The sequence below is a fragment of the Protopterus annectens genome, chromosome 8.part0, assembly GCF_019279795.1.
Source record: "Protopterus annectens isolate FY-2018-M chromosome 8.part0, PAN1.0, whole genome shotgun sequence".
Classification (NCBI taxonomy): Eukaryota; Metazoa; Chordata; order Ceratodontiformes; family Protopteridae; genus Protopterus; species Protopterus annectens.
The window spans coordinates 945,088,568-945,114,092 of NC_056741.1; the positions used below are offsets into that span (position 1 = coordinate 945,088,568).

The 25,525-nt window shown below is 35.1% G+C and overlaps 1 protein-coding gene across 3 annotated transcripts in view; it reads right to left on the reverse strand.

Moving 5' to 3' along the window:
- Nucleotides 1–25,525, reverse strand: part of LOC122809173 (amyloid-like protein 2) — a 1,365,390-nt gene that overhangs the window by 541,785 nt on the left and 798,080 nt on the right. For all 3 annotated transcript variants that reach the window (XM_044080467.1, XM_044080466.1, XM_044080465.1), the window contains exon 6: nt 751–968. In XM_044080467.1, the coding sequence (XP_043936402.1) occupies nt 751–968 (218 nt within the window). The remainder of the gene's footprint in view (nt 1–750; nt 969–25,525) is intronic.

Genomic DNA, 25,525 nt, shown 5'->3' on the forward strand with positions numbered 1-25,525 from the left:
ATCTGGGACAAAACTCGGTTAGACTGGATGACTAAGCTTGTAAAGACCCTGCTGGTTATTAGCCTAGTATGAACCTATGAAAAAAATAGTGGAAAGTCACAGGCAAAACAGCATGTTTAGCAAAACAGAAATTTTGTCTACTCATTTAATAAAGGAAAACACTCAGTGTGTACAACAAAACGAGGATTGACTAATTACACAAACAGCTAGGCAACTGTAAAACATATAATATAAGCAATTTTAGCTGAAATTGTAATATACTGTAAAAAAGTGCTAAAAAGTGGTTTCATAAGTCATGTGATGCGGCATTCTTTCAGTTATGTTACAAGGGATTCCTTCATGTGATCTCCCACATCAATAAGCTGAGAGAGGGATTCCTTTTTGTGTATCCCTTACCACCCTAAGATAAAATTTATGCTTAGTTCATTTGGTTACTTAACCACAGCTTGTGGTGAGCAAGCTGACAATTACCGAATATATTTATGTTGTTCTAAGTTAAACAAAAAAGTAAAAGGTCACACAGACAAACCAATTAGTAAAAACTATTAAAAAAAATAGCCAAGCTACAGTTTTCAGTGTGTAATACCTTAAACTTTGTTCTAAGTTATAGAAATGTGGATTTTGATAAATAGGGAATGAGAGAAAATATGTGGAAAAGTGAAGTAAAGGAAACAAGGAGGCTTAATTAGAGCACATGAGTAATGGAGAGATAATAGGTGAGGAAATTAATTGTTGACATGTAATGATTACCTTTAACCTCATCTTCTGTGGTTTGTGTAGTGGTGGTTATGGTAGTTTCTGTAATGCTGTCATCATAGTAACCAGGATTTACAAAGTACTCATCAGGAAATGCATCATTGTCTTCAGAATAGTAATCATCTTCAGCAGCTGTATCTGTAACATCGTGCTCATCCTCACCTTCTTCTACATCTTCCAGTACAGGAACAGGGGTGGACTGGAAATCCTCACTAAAGACAAAGTTAAAGAACAGTTTAGCACATTCTTTCATCTACTAATTCCTCAAACAATTAGTAATGACTGTTTGAGCAAGTCCTCCAGTTCTATTCTACAGAGGTTTTACCTTCTCTTCATAATACACAGTGACTTGTTAGAAACCATACATTGCGACCTGTGCAACTTCAGAAGCACTTCTTAAATATCTGACTGTGATGTAAACAGCAGCTGCTGACAAACAGAGACATGAACCCAATGCTGAAAATATCTTAAATATTCATTTTCTTTATAGATGCAAAAAATAAATAAATAAATAACAAGGAAGGCTCCATTTTCATGAGTACAGTAAAGCAGGGCCGGATCTATTTCCAAAAAGTAGTAAAGCATAGCTATGGAACATACTGGAATCCTGTTGAAACTGTGAAGAACAAAACAGTAGTTTTTAAAACAGAGACATTGTATGTGTGTAGGGGAAATAGTTCCAAGGTTGCAGTAACTAAGACGATTCCCACTTATTCCAAGGTCAGGTGACCTCAGAATTAGAGTACATAAGCAAGCAGGGATGTGGGGTTTTCTTAGACAACTGCAGTTTATTTTTCAAAGTTGTGGGGCTCCCATTTTCAGGTGTCCTTCATCTGACAGGGAGCCAAGCATAACTGTGTTTGCTGAATGAACAAGTGCCTTTATAATACATTTAAACCTTTACAAAGAGAATTGTTGTGCTAGTCAACTGACAGAAAATTCCAGGACAATTTAGAGGATGTCACAACATTTATTGGACAAGCACAGGTTTTTACAATGCAGATGTATGAGTTATTGGACTAAAGTGCATTTTGTCAGAAACTAATGCTAGCTCCTGAAAAAGATCTCATGTTGTCTGACATTTCAAGCAGTTGTGTAGCATGCTGATTCAATACGACCAACATCCACTTAACTTCTATGTTACAATTTTCTGCTATTCAGACTCTTTTGATTACTTTAAATTTACAGCTGGTTTGCTAACTTGGTAAGCTTTAGAATTTGCTACTGTGGGGGGGGGGGGGGTGTAGCCAAGATAGCCAACTGATGGCAGCAGTTTTTCAGACCTCCATGAAACTAGTATAACAGGAAATAACTTATTTTATTTTAGCAAAAATACTTAGAATTAATAGATGAAAGTATAAACTATATTATTAGTAATTTTGGTGAACTTAGGAAATGTTTTTTCCTGTCAAGTTATAAAGGAGAATATATCATTTGTGGAGATGAGCACTTCGAAGACTTCTCATTCTGACATGGCTTTAAAAAAATGTAGCTTGTGATATCTGCTCTACAAGAACTTTCACTAAAAATGGATGATTTTAAGGAGAACTTACAAAACCTCAAGGAAAATTGTCAGAAACAAACAGATTCTCTCAAGGAACTTACACAGAAGCATCAATCCAGAATAACACACTTAGAAGCATCCATGAATGCTCTTGATGGAAGACTGAAGGAAGAAGAAAGCCAGAAAGATTTCCTCATCAAACAAGACACTTGGCTTCTCAATAAATTGGATGACCTGGAAAACAGGGAGAGAAGGCCAAATATAAGGATTTTTGGCATCCCTGAGAGAGCTGAAGGAGAAGATATAATTTCTTTCCTCAACATCTGTATTCCAGAGATTTTAGACTTAAAGGAGGGTCTGTCCTTTGGTATAGAAAGGGCTCATAGAGCTTTAGGAAAGCCAGTGTCAACATCCTCCTCTACTCCTCCCAGATCAATAGTCATAAAATTTATATCTTATTTAGACAAGCAGTTGGTCCTAAAATCTGCCTGGAGGAAAAGTCCATTAAAATTTAATCAAAACCCAATTAGGTTTGATAATAACTATTCTACCAGGATTCTGGAATAGAGGAAAAAAGCTTGACCATTAATAAAACTGTTAAAGCAGAATAACGTCAAAACTCAGCTTGTCTTTCCTGCCAGAATAAAAAATTCTGTATCAGAATGAAATGAGATCATTTAATGCTGTAGAGGAAGCCACTGCCTTTATTAAAAACAATAACATTATTTCCTTACCTGAAGATATGGAATGGGCATCTGCATCTCTGAAGAGAGTTACTGATAAATCTTCTTGGACTGATGTTAAAAAAAAAAAACTGAGTCAAAGACTGCCGTTCCCACTAAATCTCTCCTACTGCAACTGGACTTTAATTTGTTTTATACTTGCTACATTTTCAAGTAAGGTATGTCATGAAAATATTTTTCTTATTGCTTTTCTTTCTCTTTTTCCTTTTTTCATTTCTATACTTTTTTGTTCATATTCCAGTTAAATAACTGTTTATGCTTTTAGTATATTAATAAATATAGAAACTGGTGAACAATCACGGAAACAGTCAATTTCGATGATTCCAAGGCAAAGCAACAGTAGACAAGAATTCTCCAAAATGTAGCTTTTATTTATACAAACAAACGAACTGGATGAGCGCTTTCACATACACTATGTATGCTTCTTCAGATCCTGATTCTTGTGGTTAGGCCACTCATTTAAATACTCTATGTTCATTGAATTAATTAAAGTCAATCATCTAATAAAATAATTAACTAACCAATTAAATATTTAAACTGGTAAATACAATCACAACATGATTTTTTCTACAAAAACGGGTGGTCAGGTTATAATAATAAGATGTTGTAATTTTAATTCAGAAGCTGATTAGCTCTTATAGCGCTCTAAATGTTCAAGACATCTAAAGCTATGTAGTAAATAAGTTTTAAAATGAAAATAATAAAAGTTTATATTAAAAACAAGTAATAATAATAAAATGTACTATGAAATATGTTCTATGTAGTTAAATTAATTTCTATAAAGATAAAGATAAAATATAATCTATGTTCAATACATAAGTTAATAAATACTTATATAAAATTAATCAATTGTTTATGAAGTAAATAAATGGATTAATAAATAAACAAACTGATTAGTAATACACAAAATATTTCTCACTTATATATTATAAAAATATATTATAAAAATAAACTATGTGCATCATATCAGTTAAATATTTATTTAAATCCATTTCTGAGCATGATGCATTATATAATAATATAGTATAAATATAAACATATATATTACAATGCAGCATGAACACCTTATTTCATGTAGGAATACAAATAAAAAACAGTGTGTATGACCAAATATTACGAAATAGTTGAATATGATGAAATTGCTTTTATGTATATGTATATATACACATACCCTAGGAGAGCATGGGATTATCTTCTTTTTTTAAGTATTGGTTTTATAGATACATATTGATTAATTCCTGGATGTTGGTGTGCTCTCAGTTTAAAAATCCAGTATAATTCTCTGGACTCTAGTTGATTGGAATCTTCTTTTTCTCTTCTATTAGCTTTTACTATTTCTAAAACTCTAAATTTAAAATAATGATCTCTATATTCTATAATATGTTTTGCTAAGGCGTTCTGTTCATTTGTACGCCTTATATCATAGGTATGGTCATAGACTCTATTTTTTAATTTTCTCTTTGTCATTCCTACATAAAATGCTGAACACTTCCCACAAGTGGCTAAATATATACGATTTTCTGTTGTACACGTTGCCTCAAATTTGGGAACAAATTTATAATTTAATGTTGGGTGCATAAAATCTTGTTCACTAGTTATATATGTACACATGCTGCAACTTCCACATGGATATGTTCCTAATCTCATTGTTCCTTTCTTGTCTGAACTTTTACTTGCCTTGAAATCCGAACATAATAACTGTTTCAGGTTTTTGCTGTTCTTATGTGTAAATCTCGGATATGTGCCTACTATATTCATAGTTGTCTTATCTATAGTCAAGATTTTCCAATTGTTCTGAATAATACGCTTTATAGCCTGACTATCATTAGTATAGGTCATAATGTATCTTACTACTGTTGACCCTTTCTCAGTTGTTTGCTTGTCTATAGTTCTGACATTGTGTTGCCCAATTTCTGTATTGTGAGTCATAGTATGGTTTTTATTTTTATTTTCACTTTTATTTTTATTTTTATTTAACGTTTCTGGGGAAGCTAAGAATAACACACTTAGAAGTATCCCTGAATGCTCTTGATGGAAGACTGAAGGAAGAAGAAAGCCAGAAAGATTTCCTCATCAAACAAGACACTTGGCTTCTCAATAAATTGGATGACCTGGAAAACAGGGAGAGAAGGCCAAATAAAAGGATTTTTGGCATCCCTGAGAGAGCTGAAGGAGAAGATATAATTTCTTTCCTCAACATCTGTATTCCAGAGATTTTAGACTTAAAGGAGGGTCTGTCCTTTGGTATAGAAAGGGCTCATAGAGCTTTAGGAAAGCCAGTGTCAACATCCTCCTCTACTCCTCCCAGATCAATAGTCATAAAATTTATATCTTATTTAGACAAGCAGTTGGTCCTAAAATCTGCCTGGAGGAAAAGTCCATTAAAATTTAATCAAAACCCAATTAGGTTTGATAATAACTATTCTACCAGGATTCTGGAATAGAGGAAAAAGCTTGACCATTAATAAAACTGTTAAAGCAGAATAACGTCAAAACTCAGCTTGTCTTTCCTGCCAGAATAAAAAATTCTGTATCAGAATGAAATGAGATCATTTAATGCTGTAGAGGAAGCCACTGCCTTTATTAAAAACAATAACATTATTTCCTTACCTGAAGATATGGAATGGGCATCTGCATCTCTGAAGAGAGTTACTGATAAATCTTCTTGGACTGATGTTAAAAAAAAAAAACTGAGTCAAAGACTGCCGTTCCCACTAAATCTCTCCTACTGCAACTGGACTTTAATTTGTTTTATACTTGCTACATTTTCAAGTAAGGTATGTCATGAAAATATTTTTCTTATTGCTTTTCTTTCTCTTTTTCCTTTTTTCATTTCTATACTTTTTTGTTCATATTCCAGTTAAATAACTGTTTATGCTTTTAGTATATTAGTATAATATTACTGGTTTATTGAGTGATATAATTGAACAGTAAGCTATCTTTGGTTTTATGACCTTAAGATGACATGTTTTACTTCAAATAATATATAGCCCTTTGCCCTGGTAAATGATCTTCTGAGTTATTAAACAGGCATAGTCACTTCTTAGATTAATTTATCAAAACTGTTTTGGATACGTGGGATAACAGGGCATATCTATGATTTAGTATATATTAACTAGTTTCTTTAATATTTATAACTTCTGATTGTTTCAGAATAAATATTGATACCTGTGTGAACAAAAAGCTGTTTGCCGGCTTTTGACATAGATTGGGTCTCTCTGACAGTTATATGCTTGTATGTTTTATTGCACAAGGTTTTTAAATGGTTACAAGTTATGTTTCCTGTACAGTTTAATGTTAAAGTACTATTTTCTCTCTCACTGGCAATGGACTTGCTCTATTCAACTTGAATTTGGCAGAGACACTACGTTTCCATTATTTTTAGCAGTATGTATCTCTTGTATATCTACTTAGCAGCAGTGGTTTATTGCTAGATGCCCATAGCTGTCTGAGTGTCTCTGTGATACGGATTGTTCGTGCTTCGTGTTGCTGGTTAGTGCTTGCTTCAGAAAATGACTTTGTATTTAAAATAAGAATGATGGCATGAATTTATGGACTGTACTGCCTATTAATTAGAAGCTTTAGCTAGGATCTAAAAGATTTTATGTAATGGGAGAGGTGTGATTTTTTTTTTTTTTTGAATGTTTTTAAATGACTGTGTTTGGAAGTTCTAAATTTGCCGGTTATATAGAGTTTAGTTATGGGATAGGTTGTATGAAACTGTTTTTTTACATGTGTTGTATGGTTTGTGATGTCCGGAGGTGATTTCTTGTGTATTGAATGTTATTTTACTGTTTAGAAGTATCTGACAGTTAAACTTTGCATTTGTTACTGTAATTAAGCAGACTTTGTGATACAGTTAAAGTGAGGTCAGGAAACTGTACTGTGTAGTGTGCTGGGCAGGAAAATGTCAGTTTGAAATTTAAGAAGTGAAGCTTTCTTACTTAGCTAGTGGCATCATGTATTCTATGCATGCAGATCAGATTACATTACATCTAATGTGTATATGCAAGCCTAATTGTGAATGTCAAGTCTCTGATTGGTTAATAAAGCAATAACCGATGACGTGGTGTGGTATACTGAAGATTTACCCATGGCTGGTGAGGTTTAATCATGAGGGTGAAGCCCAAGTGATTAAATAAAGCCAACTATGGGCAAATTTCAATATAGTCGGTTATTGCTATTATATAATGACATTATTTAAGAAAAAAAAAACTTACTTTATTTAAATAATGTCTTTGTATAATGGCGCATTACTGTTCTTCCGCTGGTTGTGGTACATTGCTTCCCTGTTTTGATGTACTGAGCATGCATATGGGACTTGCGTCCCATGAATACCCAGTACATCAATGTTTAGAAACAGAAGCAATGGAGAAAAGAAAGTCTCCATTGCTCCATTTTTTCTTTTTTTTCATTTGTTTAAAAGTATATATTTTAAGGACTTTATACCAATTGAAAAAAGTCCGGGCAACCGGACCTTTTTTTCCATTAGTATATTGTGGGATTTACAACGGGCACTCTGACCAATCAGTGTGCACGTTTTGGAATATTAATGGGGGGGGTCATTGTATAATATAGCATAGCAGGCATCTTTTACAAGAATTATGAGCTACACTGTCTGCAAACATATTCATGGTTCCCTTTTATAATAGTGACTACATTTTGTGATCAAATATATACAGAAATGTTATTTTTTCTTGTAAACATTTAATTATAGCCACTATTTCTAGTGAATACACTGGAGCTTTTTTTCTAAATAGATCTTTATAAATAACTTTCCTATGCAGTTAGCAAGTGTTTAGTATAGGCTTACATATTTACAGGAAATGTTTATGACTAATGGTAATAACTGTAAGGATACCAAGACACCATACTAAATCCTACCAAATATATGTGTGAATAATTTTGATTGAAGTATAATTACTTTGCATTTAATATGTTGATTTTCTTATTGTATCTTAAATATTATTTATGTTTCAGATGTCATGCTTTCAGTTATTATAAAGTCGTGTTTTTAGTATATTAGCACTTTATGACAGGGAAAGAGCTCAGTAATATCTATGACTTGTGATAACACAACAAACAAGTTATGAGTTTCAGTATTACCCTATTACTATGGTAGATATTTACAGCTATCTATATCTTAATTCTGCCTTTGAGTCATTCACTTTTAAGACCTGTTATCCATAGTAAGTTTTATATAAATAATGTTTTTTACTAATTTTGTCATATTAACTGATTTAATTATTATTGACTTCAGTCAGTCATTTAAACATCTGCTATTCCAAAAGTTTAGGAGTTAATTAAGGACAAATACGTCTTATGGAATATTTCTAAAAATCTATGTTAACATCTTTTGGGAATGACACAGACTCACTATGTGCTAACACCCAATTCTTGTGAAGTTTTTATTTAGCGAGAGTTTGTCATGGTAAGATTTATTCAGAGGGCAAGTAAATAGAAATGCTAAACGATCCTTGATTGTTCTGCAGATAAAATGCTTAGGTACTTTGGGTAATCGTTTAGATTGTTAATAAAGCTAATATTTCCTTAGTCTATTAACCACTAAATTCAGATTATATATATCCTAATATGTCTTCTGCTTCCTTAGTGAATAATTACTGTATAAATGTTTAATGTTTCTAATAACTGTATGTAACTAATCTCTAAAACCTAACTGGAATCAATATCTGATTAGTTGTTTATTACTACTATTTTTCTCTTAATTTATAATATATTCTTCATTTTTTACTTTGTTTTCATGGGCTCGAACCAACAAAGCTTGATGGTTGGGATAGGTAGTCTAGCAGATTTAGTTTTGTTTGCTAGACTAGGAATGTATCTCATTCCATGTATGGGGTGTATTAAAGTTTATATCAGAGTGAAATTTGCTATTTTTTTTTTGTTATTTAATTGTTTTTCTTGTTTTGAAATGCCTGACAAAATTGTTTTACTTTTATCTTCCATGGGGAAAGTTATTTGGGTTGAGATAAATAGAAATACAACAACTGATACTCTGTTGTCTATTCAGGAAGCCTATTATGTATAAAGGATTCTATTAATACAAGTTCCTTTATTATTTATCTTTAAAGAATTCTGATAATGGATTTAACTTTGATATCCTTAAATACTAATGGCTTAAACAAACAACACATATTAGAGAGCTAACCTACTAAGGTATCTTAAACTAAACAAAGCTCAAGTAGTTTTTCTCCAAGAGACACACTTTAAAATAAATGACACATTTATGCGAGACACTAAGGAATGCACAATACATGCTCAATCTTTTATTTTATTTTTATTTTTTTGCAATTGGTTTACCAGGATAGTCCATTGGGCCAAAATAACCCATTTTCAATGGAGTCCTGGGGAGAAAAGCTCCAAAAACAAGTAGCAAGGTTACAATAAGGTATTTGGTTACAATTACACAATTACTACGGACTAGTAAAAAATGAAAGAAACTTAGAAATACAGCAGACTAGTGAACAAATATATACAAATATTACAATCTTGTATAGCTGAAAATAAAAAAATTACAATATAGAAACTGAGAAGCTTTTACAACTTAGGGTAGGTTACTGGAGGTATCTTTCATGCATTCAGGATGAATAGCTTAATACAAGCAAGAGACAGATATATTAGCTGACATAGAATTTTTTCAATATGGAAACAGAGAACCTTTTCCATCTTAGGGTATGTTACACTTAAGAGGTACCTTTAAAGTGTTCAGAAAAAATAGCTTAATACAAGCAAGAGCAAGATTTATGAGTTTAGGAGAGTAAGTGGGAATTCCCATTATGAGTAGGGGAGGAGAAGTGGAAATTCCCAGTATGACTAGGGGAGGAGATTATGTGAGGTGGGAGCAGGATCATTCCCACTGGGAAATTAGGTATGAGTGAAGGGATTTTTTGAATGAGAAGTGATTTGAGATAGTACGAATGGATGGTGGTAAGGAGTTCCAGAGACGAGCAAGACTGTAGGATAAGAGATTTTTTCCAGGGGGGGCGAATTGGTTTATACAATTCAATAAGATTTTGGTTGTTAGATCTTAGTATTCTGTCAGGGAGGTGCATTTTAAAGGTAGAGGAAAGGGAGGGGCAGAGGGAAGGATTGAAGACGAGTTTGTGTGCAAGAGTCAGTTGGACGTAGGTGAGGTGATTGGGTAGTTCTAACCATTTTAGTTTGTGGAGAGCCGAACAGTGGTGTGAGGAGGGCTTATGGAATGTAGCAAACTTGGCAATTTTGTTATAGCAAGAGAAGAGTTGTGTTTGAGTGAAGATTGTAGGTTAGTTAGGAGTGGGGCTCCGGAGAGAAGGGATGGGATTAGAAATGTGGTAGATAGGGTGAATTTGGTGGAGGGTGTAAGATAACGATTCTGTCAGTAGAACATGCAGAATTTTTGGTGGGGGGGGGTTATATTTAATTGAAGGTGGGAATTGAATTTAAGCTGACTGTCAATTTGGACCCCAAGTAATTTGGCCTCAGATACCAGTTCGAGAGGTGTATTGTTATGACTAGTAATAGAGAAATTACTTGGATTGAAAGAAGCAGCTTTAGAGGGGGTGAATACCATTACTTTGGTTTTGGAGGCATTGAGTACAAGGTGATTTGTTTTCATCCATTGTTGTGGTTGAGAATGCATCTTGAGTAAGCTTTAGCAGTGTGGGGATGTAGGTAGCAGAACAGATAATAGTTGAATCATCTGCATATTGGATAACTTTTGTTAAAGGGATGGAGTTGTGGAAATCGTTTATGAATATATTGAAAGGAAGGGGGCCCAGTATAGATCCCTGGGGTGTTGATGAAAGGGGAGGTGGCTTTTTTCCATCTTACTGCTTGATATCTGTTGGATAAGTAGCTAGTGAACCAGTTCAGAGAAGAGAGTGACAAGTTAAGCTTGGAGAGTTTAGTTAGTAGTAGATTGTGGGAGATAATATCAAAGGCCTTAAAGAGGTCTAGTAGGACCTGAGTCCCGGGCTTTGTTCACAGCTTCCAGGAAGGAGAGTAGGGCGGTCATAGTACTGTGACTGGGTCTGAAACCATGTTGTCTTGGAGTTAGTAGGTTATTGTCTAAGAGGTATGGTAGGAGTTGTAGATGGATACACTTTTCTAAAAGTTTAGAGATAGGAGATAGGATAGCGATGGGATGGAAATTAGTGATATTGTTGTTGCTGCTGCCTTTATGCAATGGTACAACAAAAGTCTTTTTCCAGATTTGGCGTACTGAGCTTTCTTGAATGGAATGGTTGATTAGAATGCTGATGGGGTAGGCAATGGCTTCGGCAGCTATACTGAGAAAGTAAGAAGGAATGTTATCAGGGGCATTAGACCATGGTTTTAGTTTCTGAAGTAGTTTTTTTTATGGTGGATGTGGGTATATGTTTTAGTGAGAATGGTGGAGGAAGCGGTGGAGAATTTGAGGATGTTGATAATGGAGAGGAGATAGAGGGAGAAACAGTGGTAAGGGATGAAAAGTTGATAGGGGAGGATGGGGGTGTAGTGGGGGGTGTAGTGGGGTTTGAAGATGAAAAAGATGAGGTTAGTTTGGAGATAGAATCAATGAGGAAGGTGTTGAATTGACTGTCCAAGTCTATGTCTGGAGTGTTAGGGTCTGGGCTGGGGTTATCTGGTTTGATGGGATTAAGGAGGGTAGAGATACATTTCCAAAATTTTTGAGGCTTTGTTTTGTTGTTGTTTTCGATTATGGAGAAGTAATTCTATCAGAAATTATAAGCTATTTTACTTTGTTTCTGAGTGTTTGTATTCATTATTGGCTACGGGAGTCCTATGTTTCTGATATGATGACCATGCTTTATCTCTAAGGTGCATAGTTGCTAGTGTGTTTTTTGTTAACCAAGGGGCAGTTTTGTTTTTTATTCTTTTTGTTTTTATGGGGGCATGTTGCTCTAAGAGGTTTAGAAAAGTTGAGTTGAAGTGGGCGACTGCTTGTTCCAGGGGTAGAGTTTTTAGGGTGTACCAGTTGATTGCTTTTAGAGAGTTGGAAAAGGTAGTGGGGTTAAAGTTTTTTTGGCAGCGAGTAGTAATAAAATTATGAGTAAGATGTAGGGGTGAAGCTAGTCGGTGTGTGAATGTGGGCAAGTGGTCACTAAGGGAATCAGGCAGGGTGCCACTATTTGAGAAGTAATGAGGGTGGGAGACTAATATCCAGTCTAGGGTACTATCACTGGTGAGTTTTTTTGAGGGCCGAGTTATGGAGTTGATCAGTTGAGAAAAGTTGTAAAGATTCATGTTAAGTGGGTTTGTGGGGAGACTGTATTGCGGACCAATTGATATTCATGTCACACACAAGTATAGTTTTGTTGTTAATGTTACTGGAAAGCCTGGAGAGGATATCCTCTAATGTAGAAATATTGTTGCCTGGGGGGATGTAGAGGGAGGATATGCATATGTTTCTTATAAAAGTAAGACCAGAGGAGTAACGGTTCTATGGAAAAAGACTTTCTTAAATCCCCAAATTGTTTACAAACATGTAGATAATGATGGACTCATGGCCTTAGTTACACTTAAGTTTAACAACAGAATTTGGACCCTGGTTAATTTATACTGGCTTCCGGGTATGGGGGTTGGAGTAGCTAAGGAACACTTAGACTTTATTACAATTATTTCTAAAGGTAACATTATTCTAGGAGGAGATTTCAACTGTATCACACATATTACAGAAACTACCAATAGGAAATCTCCTAGACTATTGTCCTCAGCCAAACAGTTAAAAAAATGGACAGAAATGTTTAAATTAAAAGACACCTTTAATGCTTTGGGACCAAATTCTTTACTATTCTCACACCAAGACTATAGACATGGTACCCAAACTAGAATAGATAAAATTTATATCTCACAAGATCTTTATTCTAAAATCTTGAATTTTCCAATACAACCTTGTCCCTTTTCCAATCATAATTCCCTTTGTTAACAATACACTTGGAATTCAATTAGTTATAACTTCAAGGATTCCTTCATATATCACAACAATTAAAGCCTTTAAATCTTGGATAACTTCTGAACTTTAGCTTTTCTTAGAGATTAATTATAAACCTGAAGCAAACACAATTATGGTTTGTGATTCTCTTAAGGTCTGTCTATATGGTAAAACCATTAGCTGGTACAAAAATAAAATTAAGGAATGGGACTCAGAGTTACAGCAACTCCAAAATCAAATATTATCTCTTAAATCTAATAAGAACTTAACTGCTGCAGATAATAATAAGAAAATAGAAGAAGCAAATAAGAAATGCAATGAAATATTATGCCATAAAACTAACGTAGCTATGGAAAAACTGAAATTAAATTATTATGCTACCTCTCCTATGCATCTTCATAACCTAGCTATGTAAATTAAGATACAATCAAAAATTAATAACATTGATAGTATCTTTCATGAAGGGAAAAGGAAAAAGTCTCAGACATAGGGGACATTCTGGAGGCTTTTAATTATCATCATGCAGAGCATCATAAAGATAAAATAAGTACAAATTAATCTGAGAATTTAGAGAATATAGTTCCCAACATAACAAGAATTCCTGAGGAACTTAAGTTAGATTTACATAAACCTATTTATCAAATGGAAATTATAGATGGGATTAAAAGAAGTAAGTCTAATAAAGCACCTGGAATAGATGGCATAATTATCAACATTTATAGATTGTTCCCTTCTTCTTTAATCTCCCTCCTACATAAAACCTTTCTTGAAGTTCAAATATTAGCAAATATTCCTCCTTCTTGGAGATATTTTCTAATTTCCCCTATATTAAAGAGAATAAGGACCCTAATCATTGCAACTCATATAGACCAATTTCTTTGTTGAATTATGATCAGAAACTATTCATGTCAATTATGGTCAATAGATTGAAAATACCCATATCTAAAATAATAAATGAAGACCAAACTGGTTTCATACATAACAGGCACACACAGGATAATATTAAAAGAGTATTAACACTGACAGATTACCTTAATAGAGGAAACCATGAAGCAACGATAATAGGTCTAGATATTCAAAAGGCCTTTAACTCCTTAAATTGGGGTTATTTATTTAAAGTCTTACAGTTATTTGATTTTCCTCCCTTTTTTATAACAATGATAAAGAAAATCTATGAAAATAATCTAGCATATGTCAAATTAGGTCCCTTTACTTCCAAAGCAATCCAAATCACTAGAGGTACTAGACAAGGGTGTCCCATGTCCCCTATCCTATTTGCTCTGGCCATAGAAATAATTGCCATTTTAATACATAATAACCCAAAGATAAGAGGTATAAATATATATGACCAACATATATCTAAAATAATTATGTTTGCCGATAATGTCTTACTAACCTTATCTAATTCTAAGGAAGTGTTAGGTGAAGTGGATATAGTAACAACACATTTCCAAGAAATCTCAGGACTGTCCTTCAACAAATCTAAATCAAAATATTTATTATTAAATAAAAAAAAAAATAATGTACATGTTCCATTTAATCATATTATTGGAAACCAAGTTTCAACTCTAGACTAATTAGGAATAGTCCTAGGTAAGAATATAGAGGGAACCTTACAGCTTAGCTAAGCTAAAGCCATAGACTTAATCAAGACATTAATAAGCAAATGGAATAATTTGATTATAACATTTGATTATAGGTTACAACTGATAAAATTGGTTTTGTTACCTAAAATATTATATATAGCACAAACCCTTATACTTCCACTAGGAAAGACAATCCTTAAATAAATCAATTCAACTCTGATGAAATTCCTATGGTACCCCAAAAGAAATAGAGTGGCATACTCTCATCATATCAGAAAATGGGAACGGGGGGGGGGGATTCCCAGAGATTGAAACTTATATAAAGGCATCTATAATTAAAATAGTGAGGAATTGGATAAATCCTAGATACTCGTCCAAATGGAAACAGTTACACTCCATTATACTAATGAATGAAAATTATTTATCAAAAATGCTTTGGTAACTGACAAAGATAACAAGATATGGCATGATTTAAATTTAAATTTACAGTATAATACAACAAAATTAACTAAACTAACACTAATAAACAATATTTCTGATGTGTTTAGAAAATTCATTAACACAAATCTAGATATAAAACTGTGGCATAGATGTTTAATACCGTTTACTATTACAAGGGATTTCCCTGATAAAACACATAGAGAGATTTTTGGTTTATGGGAAAACAGTAACCTATTTTGTTGGTTGCAATGTATTGAAAACCAACAAGCTTTGAACACACAAAGTATATTGCCAACCTATGGCCTATCCCCTAATGACTGGTTGGTTCTTCAGAGTGTCACAGCATACACTAATGATCTCTGTAGAATAATACATAACTCATCCTTCAAAACTGTACCAAAAATTATAAACTGGATTTTTGGAATTCTATATAATAATATCAATGTTAAAAATGAATTATCATATCTATATAACACTTTAATTGCTCATAATACAGCTCCTAAAGATTCTTACTGGCAATACCTAACTAAAGGGATTCAAGTATCATTATCAATGGAAGATAAAACAAACATTTTATTTTCAGTTAAAGTAACTTCTTATTCACAATTCTGGAGGATTTTTCATTGGAAATTTCTACAAAGATCCTTTTTGACACCTGAGAAAGTCTCAAAAATGAACCCTTCAAACAGCAAGTTATGTTGGAGATGTCATCTGTCTACTAATGCTGGCTGGTCTCATATTTTTTATGACTGTACTAATATTAAACCATATTGGAAAGAGATTAACACATTTCTTCAAGCTATCTATACTGATATATTTGATTTGACAAACTCTTTAATTTTGTTGAATGTTGTTAATAGTAATAGTATGAAGAAAGAAAACCTGTATTTGTTGTGGACAATGTTAGCAATAGCCAGAAAATGTATAACTAGAAGATGGAACTCTAATATAGCAGCCACAATGGGGGAATTCCTATCATCACTGAAGAAATGCATACTAATGGAGAAAATAACTAAAGAGTTAAGAACCTTTCCTATGCCATTGGTTAATAGTCCATGGAGGAAAGTTTTGAATTTGATTGATACCCTACAGATGGAATCAAACTCTTCCTAACTATCATAGTTTATATACTAACTTATTATTTAACTACAAATGTTTTTATCTGAATCCTTTTTGTCAGGCTGAATGTCAATAGTGTTAACAGTTATTGAATGTTATGAATGTATTAAATTATTGTGTTATTTCATCAAAATAAAAATCATTTGCTTAAAAAAAAGAATTTGCTACTGTAGTTACTTTTACTTTGTGTATTTTACTTACACAGTTTTTATTCAGGAATAATTATGTAGGTGCAATCACCAAATCACTTAATAGCCATCAAATAAAGATAGGTTAAAATCATCACTGCCATAATTCAGGATAAACCACTTAAATGCAAACCAAAAAGCACAAGCAAGCCCACAGCACTATACAAGGTAATGTTATTATTTCACAGGTAAGATATAGGAGACTTAGGCAATAATCTTCTAACAATATTCCTCCTTTATTCCTGTATTGTGAACAGTGTGTTACAGTTCAAGTGGATACAAAAGACCCTGTGGCACTTGATGGAAAGTGAGGGAGAATTTCCTTGGTGCTGTGGCTAAATTTCTCCCATTGTGTAGAACTACCACCTCTAAGCGCCCCTTGAAAAGAAGCTACCAGCATAGTGAGACTAGCTAGGTCAACAAATGATAAATATGTGCATAAATTAAATTCTTTACTTTTCTCCTTATAAACTGTATGATTTTGAGCAATTCACATAAGCATACAGTGCTCCTTCATCATCCCTGAGAAGCCCTTCTGTGCAGTGGGTTTCCTTGCTCATTTTTTTTTTCTGTGAGAAGCTGTGCAACTAAAATCTCTACTAAACCAAGAAAAAGCAAAACCTTCTGAAAAAAAAGTCATGTTTGTTTTGCTTAAAAATATGCTGCCTGATTAGGCATTAGAGAATGTTATATAACTTAGTGATGGGGATGGAGTCATGCTGCCACAACATTGTGCTTTAAGCTGGAGCAAAAAGACCAATACAAATGGATCTCAACACCAGTAAAGTGGTTTCATCACACCGTAGATTGTTTATTATAAAGATATGATCACAAAACAAAGTCAGTAATCTTTCCAGTTCAAATAATAGTACTCCTGGAAAAAAAAATCAGTACCATGTAGTTTTATTGCACAGAACTACTAAAAATGAACACTTTAGTCTATGTTTCCATAATTAGAATACATCTCATCCAAGAAAAAGGTTAACACATTTTAATTCCAAGGTTATTTTCCTAAAGGTATAGCTATGCTTTATAAAAAGTCTGCTAAAGATTACATTCCTGACAGACTATTACATTATGCTTAACATGGGTCAACACCGCTCACACTCTAGCGAGCTGGATGCTAGCATGTGCTCCAAGGTTTACCTTAGGAAAAGAATGTCAGTCACGTGGAGAAATATTGCTGTCAACAGTGAACAAAGTGAGAAAGAATGAAATCAATTCCGTGTACACAGTTGGATGGACTCATCTCATGGGTTTATAAGATGGCCCTTGTACAACCTTTCCTCCCTATAGTATGAGTCTGAGTTTAATTTAAAACAACTTTGTAGAATGCAGTGTCCTTGTCTGTGCTTAATCTATTTATATAAAATGAAGATGTCTCAGTACTCAGAAGCAGTGACACTAAAGGGTGTGAAGAGCTGACATTTTGCCACCCAACGACTACTTTAAGGTGACCTTTTTAAATACTACTTGGTTTTGCACTTTTATCACTTTAAGTTACAACAGCAGGGTGAACTACTCTACAAAATTAAATCCGTACTTCATGCTATAATTAAAAAAGAGTCCAAACTGACCAGGAAGCAACAGCTCTGTAGTACAGAGGGGTAAAGCCTGTAATGCAACCCAGACAACCTGTACTTGGCAAGCAACACAGAAACTGGGGGTCCACCCAAGGAGGGGGAGTGAGTGGATGATGTCAGCTCTCCCATCCTGAGGTGAGGAAGGCAGCCAAGGCTCACTGCAGTATAACAATATGAAGAGCCTGGCGAGCTCCATTCTGCAAGCAGGTATATCATTTAGTGACAAGACCTGCATGCACAGAAACACACATGCACCTGATGATGCAGCAGTGATACTGCACTACCAAAGGTTGCCATGAGGAGGTGCTGGTGGGTTATGATACACTCCCCAAAAGCAATATGATGCTGCACCAGCATCTTCAATCTGTTCTCTGGCACCAGACATGTGGTCAGATTGAGACCTGGGGAGGCTAATGGGGTCTAGCGGATCCAATGAAGGAAAAAAGAAGCTAGTGGCAGCTGAAGGGCAGCTGTGTGGATTGGGGATAAAAAAACAGACAGAGAAAAATAATGTAACGAGGGTCTGATTCAAACTAACATGTGAGCTAAGTGTTATACATCTCCTACAATGAATCAGTACCACCGACTACTGACACCTTAAGAAGGTGTATCCAAGCCACAGTGGCGTATAAAAAGGATCACAGGGGAGTGTTATCACCTCCTAAATACAATTATTTTAACCAGTTTTCTGATAGTAGACTACAGTATTCTGTGTGTTTACAATGGACCACTAATGTGAACTCAACTAATTGTGTGGGTCTCTGTGAGTATGAAATGAAATTAATATATTCCTCAGTCCAGATTTTTATTCACTTCATCGCAATGAACTATCAGATGTGAATGCATTCACAATGAGTAATCTGGGAAGGACAAGAGGTTAGCCTGTGACGTAACCAGCTGACATATTGTCACTTCAGTAAACAAGCATGAGTGAGGTGTGTATTTGCATAATCTAAATTACTTAGCAAAGATAATTTGGTTTATTTGATCATTATTTGATCCCTGTCAAACTCACTGCTATTACTCTGCATGAAAGTACTTGTATTATTGTCGGCTGATCCCATTTAAATGATCATGGCTGAAAAAAGGGTACTGATTATGTATGAAACAAGTTGACGACATTACTAATTGTAGAATCTATAACTAATTGACTTCTGTTGAAACGGTTGTAACTGTGGGGTTGTTTGTATGTGAAATCAGATGACCTTCAGTCATTTTATCAAAGTTAAATCATCACAGAGTGGGAGTCTTTATGTATGTGTACAAGTGTGCTTGAAGTTTAATACATCACTATCTGCATAATTTACTGTTATCATAGTCAAACAACAGGCATTTATCCAATCAGAAACAAATAAGGAGGACTGAGGATTACACTATCTGTGAAAGCAACTGAACTGCCACTTGATCACAGTTAAACAAGCTATATGAGTTTGTGTGTGTGTGTGTGTGTGTGTGTGTGTGTGTGTGTGTGTGTGTGTGTGTGTGTGTGTGTCACTGAGACAGAGGGTGGGAAAGAGTGGGGCACATTCAGAGAAAACAAGGTGAAAAAGATTAGTATAATTTATTTATTTTACATTTATTTACCGGGAAAGTCCAACTAGACACAGGTCCTTTTTCATTGCAGGGCCGGGGAGAAAAACTCCAAGAGAAACAAACACATACAAACAAAAGAGAAACAAATACAACCAAGTGAGAAGCAAATGTATACAAGACGGTGATTTCAGACACACTAAGTAGAGCAACAGTAATATTCATAAAATATCGTTGTTTACATTTAGTGACTATATCCAAATAATTATGTACAGTTAAAGTGAAACTACTATTAGTGGCAAATCAGGCTAGGAGGTTAAGAGTAATGATAATAGAGTGAAAAGGAGGACTAGGTTATCCAGGCGAGTTGCAGGTGCAGAGCCAGGTGTTAGTAAGGTGCGCTTTAAGAAGTTTTTTAAATTGAAGTTTTGAAGAGTTAGTTACTAGTGATTTAGGTAGATTACTCCAGTGTTTGGATATGTAGTTATAAAAAGGTGATTCACCTGCTAAATTGTTAGATTTGGTGGTGTGTAGAAGTAGTTTGTTGCTGGAGCAAAGGACTCTTGAGGAGGAATATGGCTGAATGATATCTTTGAGCGAAGGGTTTTTTCTGATTGACAGAGTACTTTGTAGGCAAAAGTAAGTTGATTAAAGAGAAGAGTTTGAGGCAGTTCAAGCCACTTGAGCTGCGCAAGTGATGAGAAGTGATGTGACTTGTATGAGGAAACAGTGGCAAACTCGGAGATTTTATTGTAACAGGCTTCAGATTTGGCTGGATCTGTCTTGTGGAGGTTGGTTAAGATTGGGGAGGCATACAGGAGAGTTGAGTGGAGGTGGGTTCTAGCAATGGTGGCTTTTGTGTTATTTGTCAGAAATCTGTTGTTTCTATATAGGAGACATAGTTTTTGTGAACTTTTTTAATGGACTGAGCAATGTGAATATCAAATTTCAGGTTATTGTCAATTTCCACTCCATTATCTGGTTGGGTAGAAGAGAAAATATTTTGTTTTGTTGGGATTTAGGATAAGTTGGGATCATAATCATAATTCATTTAACTGATCAGACTAAGACACTAGGGTAATACTGAGTTAAATGTTAATCTTTGGTGAATGGCAATAGCTGCATCAAAGCAACTGGCCTCCTGTCACTTGGACTCAGTTAAAATATTAAAGGATAGTAGAACTGAAGTGTTAAGGGAAGTTTACATTTGTAAAACAGGCTAAATAAATTATTTATGACAGAATGTCTCACTTGATCACTATTTAAAAAAAAATAAATGTCCCCAGACAAAAGTTGGTAATGATGGTAAAGCAAATGATCTTAGTTGTCAAGTTGTCACATAGATGTGATTGTGGACCTGATCTGGGAAACTATGTGCATGAAAAACAAGATTACATACATTATTGTTTCATTTCTTTGCAGTAAAGCAACAAAAGTGCAATCAGGCAAAAAGTGGTTATTCTGAGCAGTCTGAGTACAAAAGTGAATGACTTGCTGTCACTTGAATAGAGTTAGTCATAAATGTAACTGTCATAAGCAATGCATAGCTGTGGGAAACAAACTGAACTATCCTGTTAAGGATAGACTTTATTTGTCTTGATCACCTTTTAACATCTGAAGTATATCCCATTAGAAACTGGCTAATGTATGTCAGTGCTGACATGTGCTGTGTGTAAAAGCTAGACTTACTTCCTGCTTAAAAAACCTCACAAGTTTTATTTATAGACCAATAGGCAAGAGATTTGTTTGTGTCTTTCGGCTTTTCCCGGTTAGGGGCCGCCACAGCGGAACTCCGGTCCGCTAATGATTGGTACTGGATTTTTACATACCGGGTTACCAGCCCTGATGTACAACCTTCAACTAAGATATGCCCCATTCACGTATGCCTCCACACAGAAGACGCTCTAGCTGAGAATCGAACGGGACAACGTCTTGCTATGAGGCGACAAAGCTACTGCAGCACCACCACCGCAATTCAGACCAATAGGCATGAGGTAATTACAATAAAATAGATCTCTTGTCAGTAAGAGACTATTCCAAGTGATAGTCTGTGTATAAAATGAGGAGGTGAAATCTGCCAGAAGGACAATATTCTAAGTAAACAGTTTGAGTGAAAAGAGAGCTAAAGTTTTATTTTCTTGTAATTCATTAGGGGAATGAACACAACTTATATTCTGGCTTTCACAATTATTATTTTACTATTACAGACGCTGCTATATCTACTGTGTTTTCATCCGTTAGAACCCAAAAACCTGAAGAAGTTCATTAGATTTGTCTTCCAACAAACTTGTAATCATTCATTTTTGTGAGTGAGTTAGCTTTTGTTTTACCTTTTTCATCTAATCATTCAGCCTAAGTATGTTTATAATTCAATATCCAAATAAGATGTGCAGTAATTTTGCAAGAAAATGTCAAGCTGTTTCAGAAATATAACTCTGTAGTGGTATAGTCCTAAACTGCTACTGGAAAACCTAAGGTGGCACAATACATTATGCTTATCTTCTGTAAGACATATGTGACTTCATTTTAGGGAAAGAAATGTCAAACATGGGCAGAACATATCTGCACTGAGTCGGCATTACAAATCATATGCAGTTCTACAGAAAAGTGACATTTTCTAATACTGAAAAGACACCAATAACAAGTATCCAGATATTAACAGGGTCAAAATGAATGCACCAACTTCAGTACTGACTTGCACATAAGTCCCTAAGGGTTGAAATGCCAGTTTCAGGTGCAGTACATATCTGACAGTAGATATTCATTTAAACATTAATCAATGAATTGTGAAAGGGTGACTTGGCTGCTGTCTCCTACATGTGTGCACTTAATGCTGACACTGCCATTTCACCATCTCAGCTGGACAAGTTGCATTATATTCTGTTTCCATCAGAAGTGGGCATATCACTTCTGTTCGTGGTAACAAATGTAAAACATATCTAGAGAGAGCTGGAATTACATCAGGCATACCAATCAGTTATGTTTTTCCATATGTGTGATTTTTTTATTATTAGAAAGATGATAACACCAGATATCCTTTTACTGGGCAGGGTAAAATGGCAGAGTCAAATTCAACATTAAACTATGTGTAAACACTGAAGGATTTTGTAGCAGAGTTTAGATGTAATACATAATAAGGATTAGAGAATGGGTGACATGTAGATTGCACTTTGATTGGAGAATGAACGTTCTACAGAAGGGTGTTAATCTACAAGTAAAGTCCACTGAAAAGTGAGTCGGACACTTCAAGGCAGCATATCAAGCTGCCATGGAGCTCGGACTGAAAATACTTAATGGTCGCCATTATTTTACACTCACTAAGCGGTGCTTTTGCTGTTTAGTGAGTGTAAAATATATAAATAAATAAGAAAGCTTAAAAAAAGTGCATATGTGTGTGTGTGTGTGTGTGTGTGTGTGTGTGTGTGTGTGTGTATGAGTGCACATGAGTGAAAGAGAAATTGATTGAGTGACAGAGAAATTGATTGTGTCATTATTTTACATTCGCTAAACAGTGCTTTTGTTCTTTAGTGAATGTAAAATCTAAATATAACAGAGAAAAGTGTGCATGCGTTTACATTTCTGCCTGTGTGCATATGTATGTGTTTATGTTTCTGCCTGTGTGTGAGCATATACATGCCTGCAAGCATGAAAGTGAGCTGTATATGTGTGTGAGAGAGAGAGAGAAAGAGAGAGTGAAGAGTGGAAGTGATTGAGCACTGGTAGAAGCAGCAGTAAAGTGGTCTGTGTGCCTCTCAACCTTTTAGCTCAAATATTTGGAAAAAAAATAAAATAAAGGGGGAACAAGTGCTCAAAATAGGAACATATTTTAAATACTTATAAAAATCACAAAGTTGCTTGAATAATAGGACTAGTGTTAGCATGCATTTTCTGAAGTGCAAGTGTGTGTGTGTGTGTGTGTGTGTGTGTGTGTGTGTGTGTGTGTGTGTGTGTGTGTGTGTGTGTGTGTGTGTGTGTGTGTGTGTGTGTGTGTGTGTGTGTGTGTGTGTGTGTGTGTGTGTGTGTGTGTGTGTGTGTGAGACAGAGTGAGATCGATGGGCTCATGGCAGCAGCAGTAAATAGGTTTGCATGTCTCTCGACCTTTTGGCTCAAGAAATCTAGATAAAGCATGAAATATAATTACAAGGTAGCTTACATGACAGGATTTGTGTTAACATGAATTTTCTGAAGGAAATAAAATCTAAAAGTCAAATGTATGTCATCATTTAGTGACTTCATTCCTCAATGACTGGTAACAAGCAACACATTTTAGGAGTAACAGACCAAAAAATAAAACAAAAATCTACATATTTTTTAAATGATATATTTTGGATGTAAAATGCTTCCTCCATCTCCATTTACATATACTACAGCAATTTTGAAACATTAGGCGGAAGAACTGTTTTACATCAAAACTATATAAAAATATTATCGTATTAAAAAATAAATAAGTAAAACAATAATTTTTCAGACAGCCCATTCTCTAAGTGCAATCATGCACCCCAGGGTGGGTGTTACTGTGGAAATAATGCCCACCCAGGGGTGTCAGAACACCCCTGGGTAGGCATTACTTCCATAATAACACATACCCTACTGGGCATTATTGCTTGCTTAAAGCATAATTTTAAATGTTTTACTAACAGCATTCGATGGGTGTCTGAGATGTTGTCTTTTATACACAAGTGTGCACAAGCATTTCTCTGTAACAGTCATCCAAGATGCACTATATTCACTTCCTTTTCAGAGCAGTTATATGGTTTCACTTCTGGTAAGATAATGCCACACAGGCCCAAAACACAGCTGTACTAAATTTGCATTAAATCAGAAGTTAAAATCAATATATCTCCCCATAAAAATGACATTCTTGTTAATGAAACCATGCCACCGCTAATACCCTGTACTGACACTGGCAATATGGCCATGCCAAGACCAGTGTTGAGCAACATCCAAATCCTACGGTATGGAATTGCAATTTTAGGTACAGAGTGTATCCAAATTCCAAAGTAGAATCCCCTGTAGTTTTATTGTCATAGGGTGATTTGACATTTTACCTGCTATATGTAGGTAATGACTGCATGCTTTTAGAGGTATGTAACATTCCCAAGTAGAATTATTTACAGTTTTACTAGCCATCGTGGGGTGACTTCTGATTTTGCTGCTATATGTAGGTAATGACTGCATGCTTTTAGAGGTACTTCACACAGGCATGGCACCATGCTACACTGCAGTTGGCTTCCATCAGGGATCATAATATGATTCCTGTACAGGGGTGGGAAAGCAGTGCACATCCAGTGTATATCTGAAACGGCCTGATATTACATCAGTAGCATATATCACAGGGGTGGGAAAGCAGTGCACATCCAGTGTATATCTGAAACGGCCTGATATTACATCAGTAGCATATATCACAGGGGTGGGAAAGCAGTGCACATCCAGTGTATATCTGAAACGGCCTGATATTACATCAGTAGCATATATCACAGGGGTGGGAAAGCAGTGCACATCCAGTGTATATCTGAAACGGCCTGATATTACATCAGTAGCATATATCACAGGGGTGGGAAAGCAGTGCACATCCAGTGTATATCTGAAATGGCCTGATATTACATCAGTAGCATATATCACAGGGGTGGGAAAGCAGTGCACATCCAGTGTATATCTGAAACGGCCTGATATTACATCAGTAGCATATATCACAGGGGTGGGAAAGCAGTGCACATCCAGTGTATATCTGAAACGGCCTGATATTACATCAGTAGCATATATCACAGGGGTGGGAAAGCAGTGCACATCCAGTGTATATCTGAAATGGCCTGATATTACATCAGTAGCATATATCACAGGGGTGGGAAAGCAGTGCACATCCAGTGTATATCTGAAACGGCCTGATATTACATCAGTAGCATATATCACAGGGGTGGGAAAGCAGTGCACATCCAGTGTACATCTGAAACGGCCTGATATTACATCAGTAGCATATATCACACAACTCAACTCCTTGGTGTTACGGGATAAGGCCCTGACTGTGATTCACACAACCTGGGCTAGCGTAATGATGGTAGCTGAAAGAACTTGACTGAGAGAATGGGAGTGGCCAGTGCAGGCCTGCGCATTCTATTGGGAGAGAAGCTGCTAGTCTCA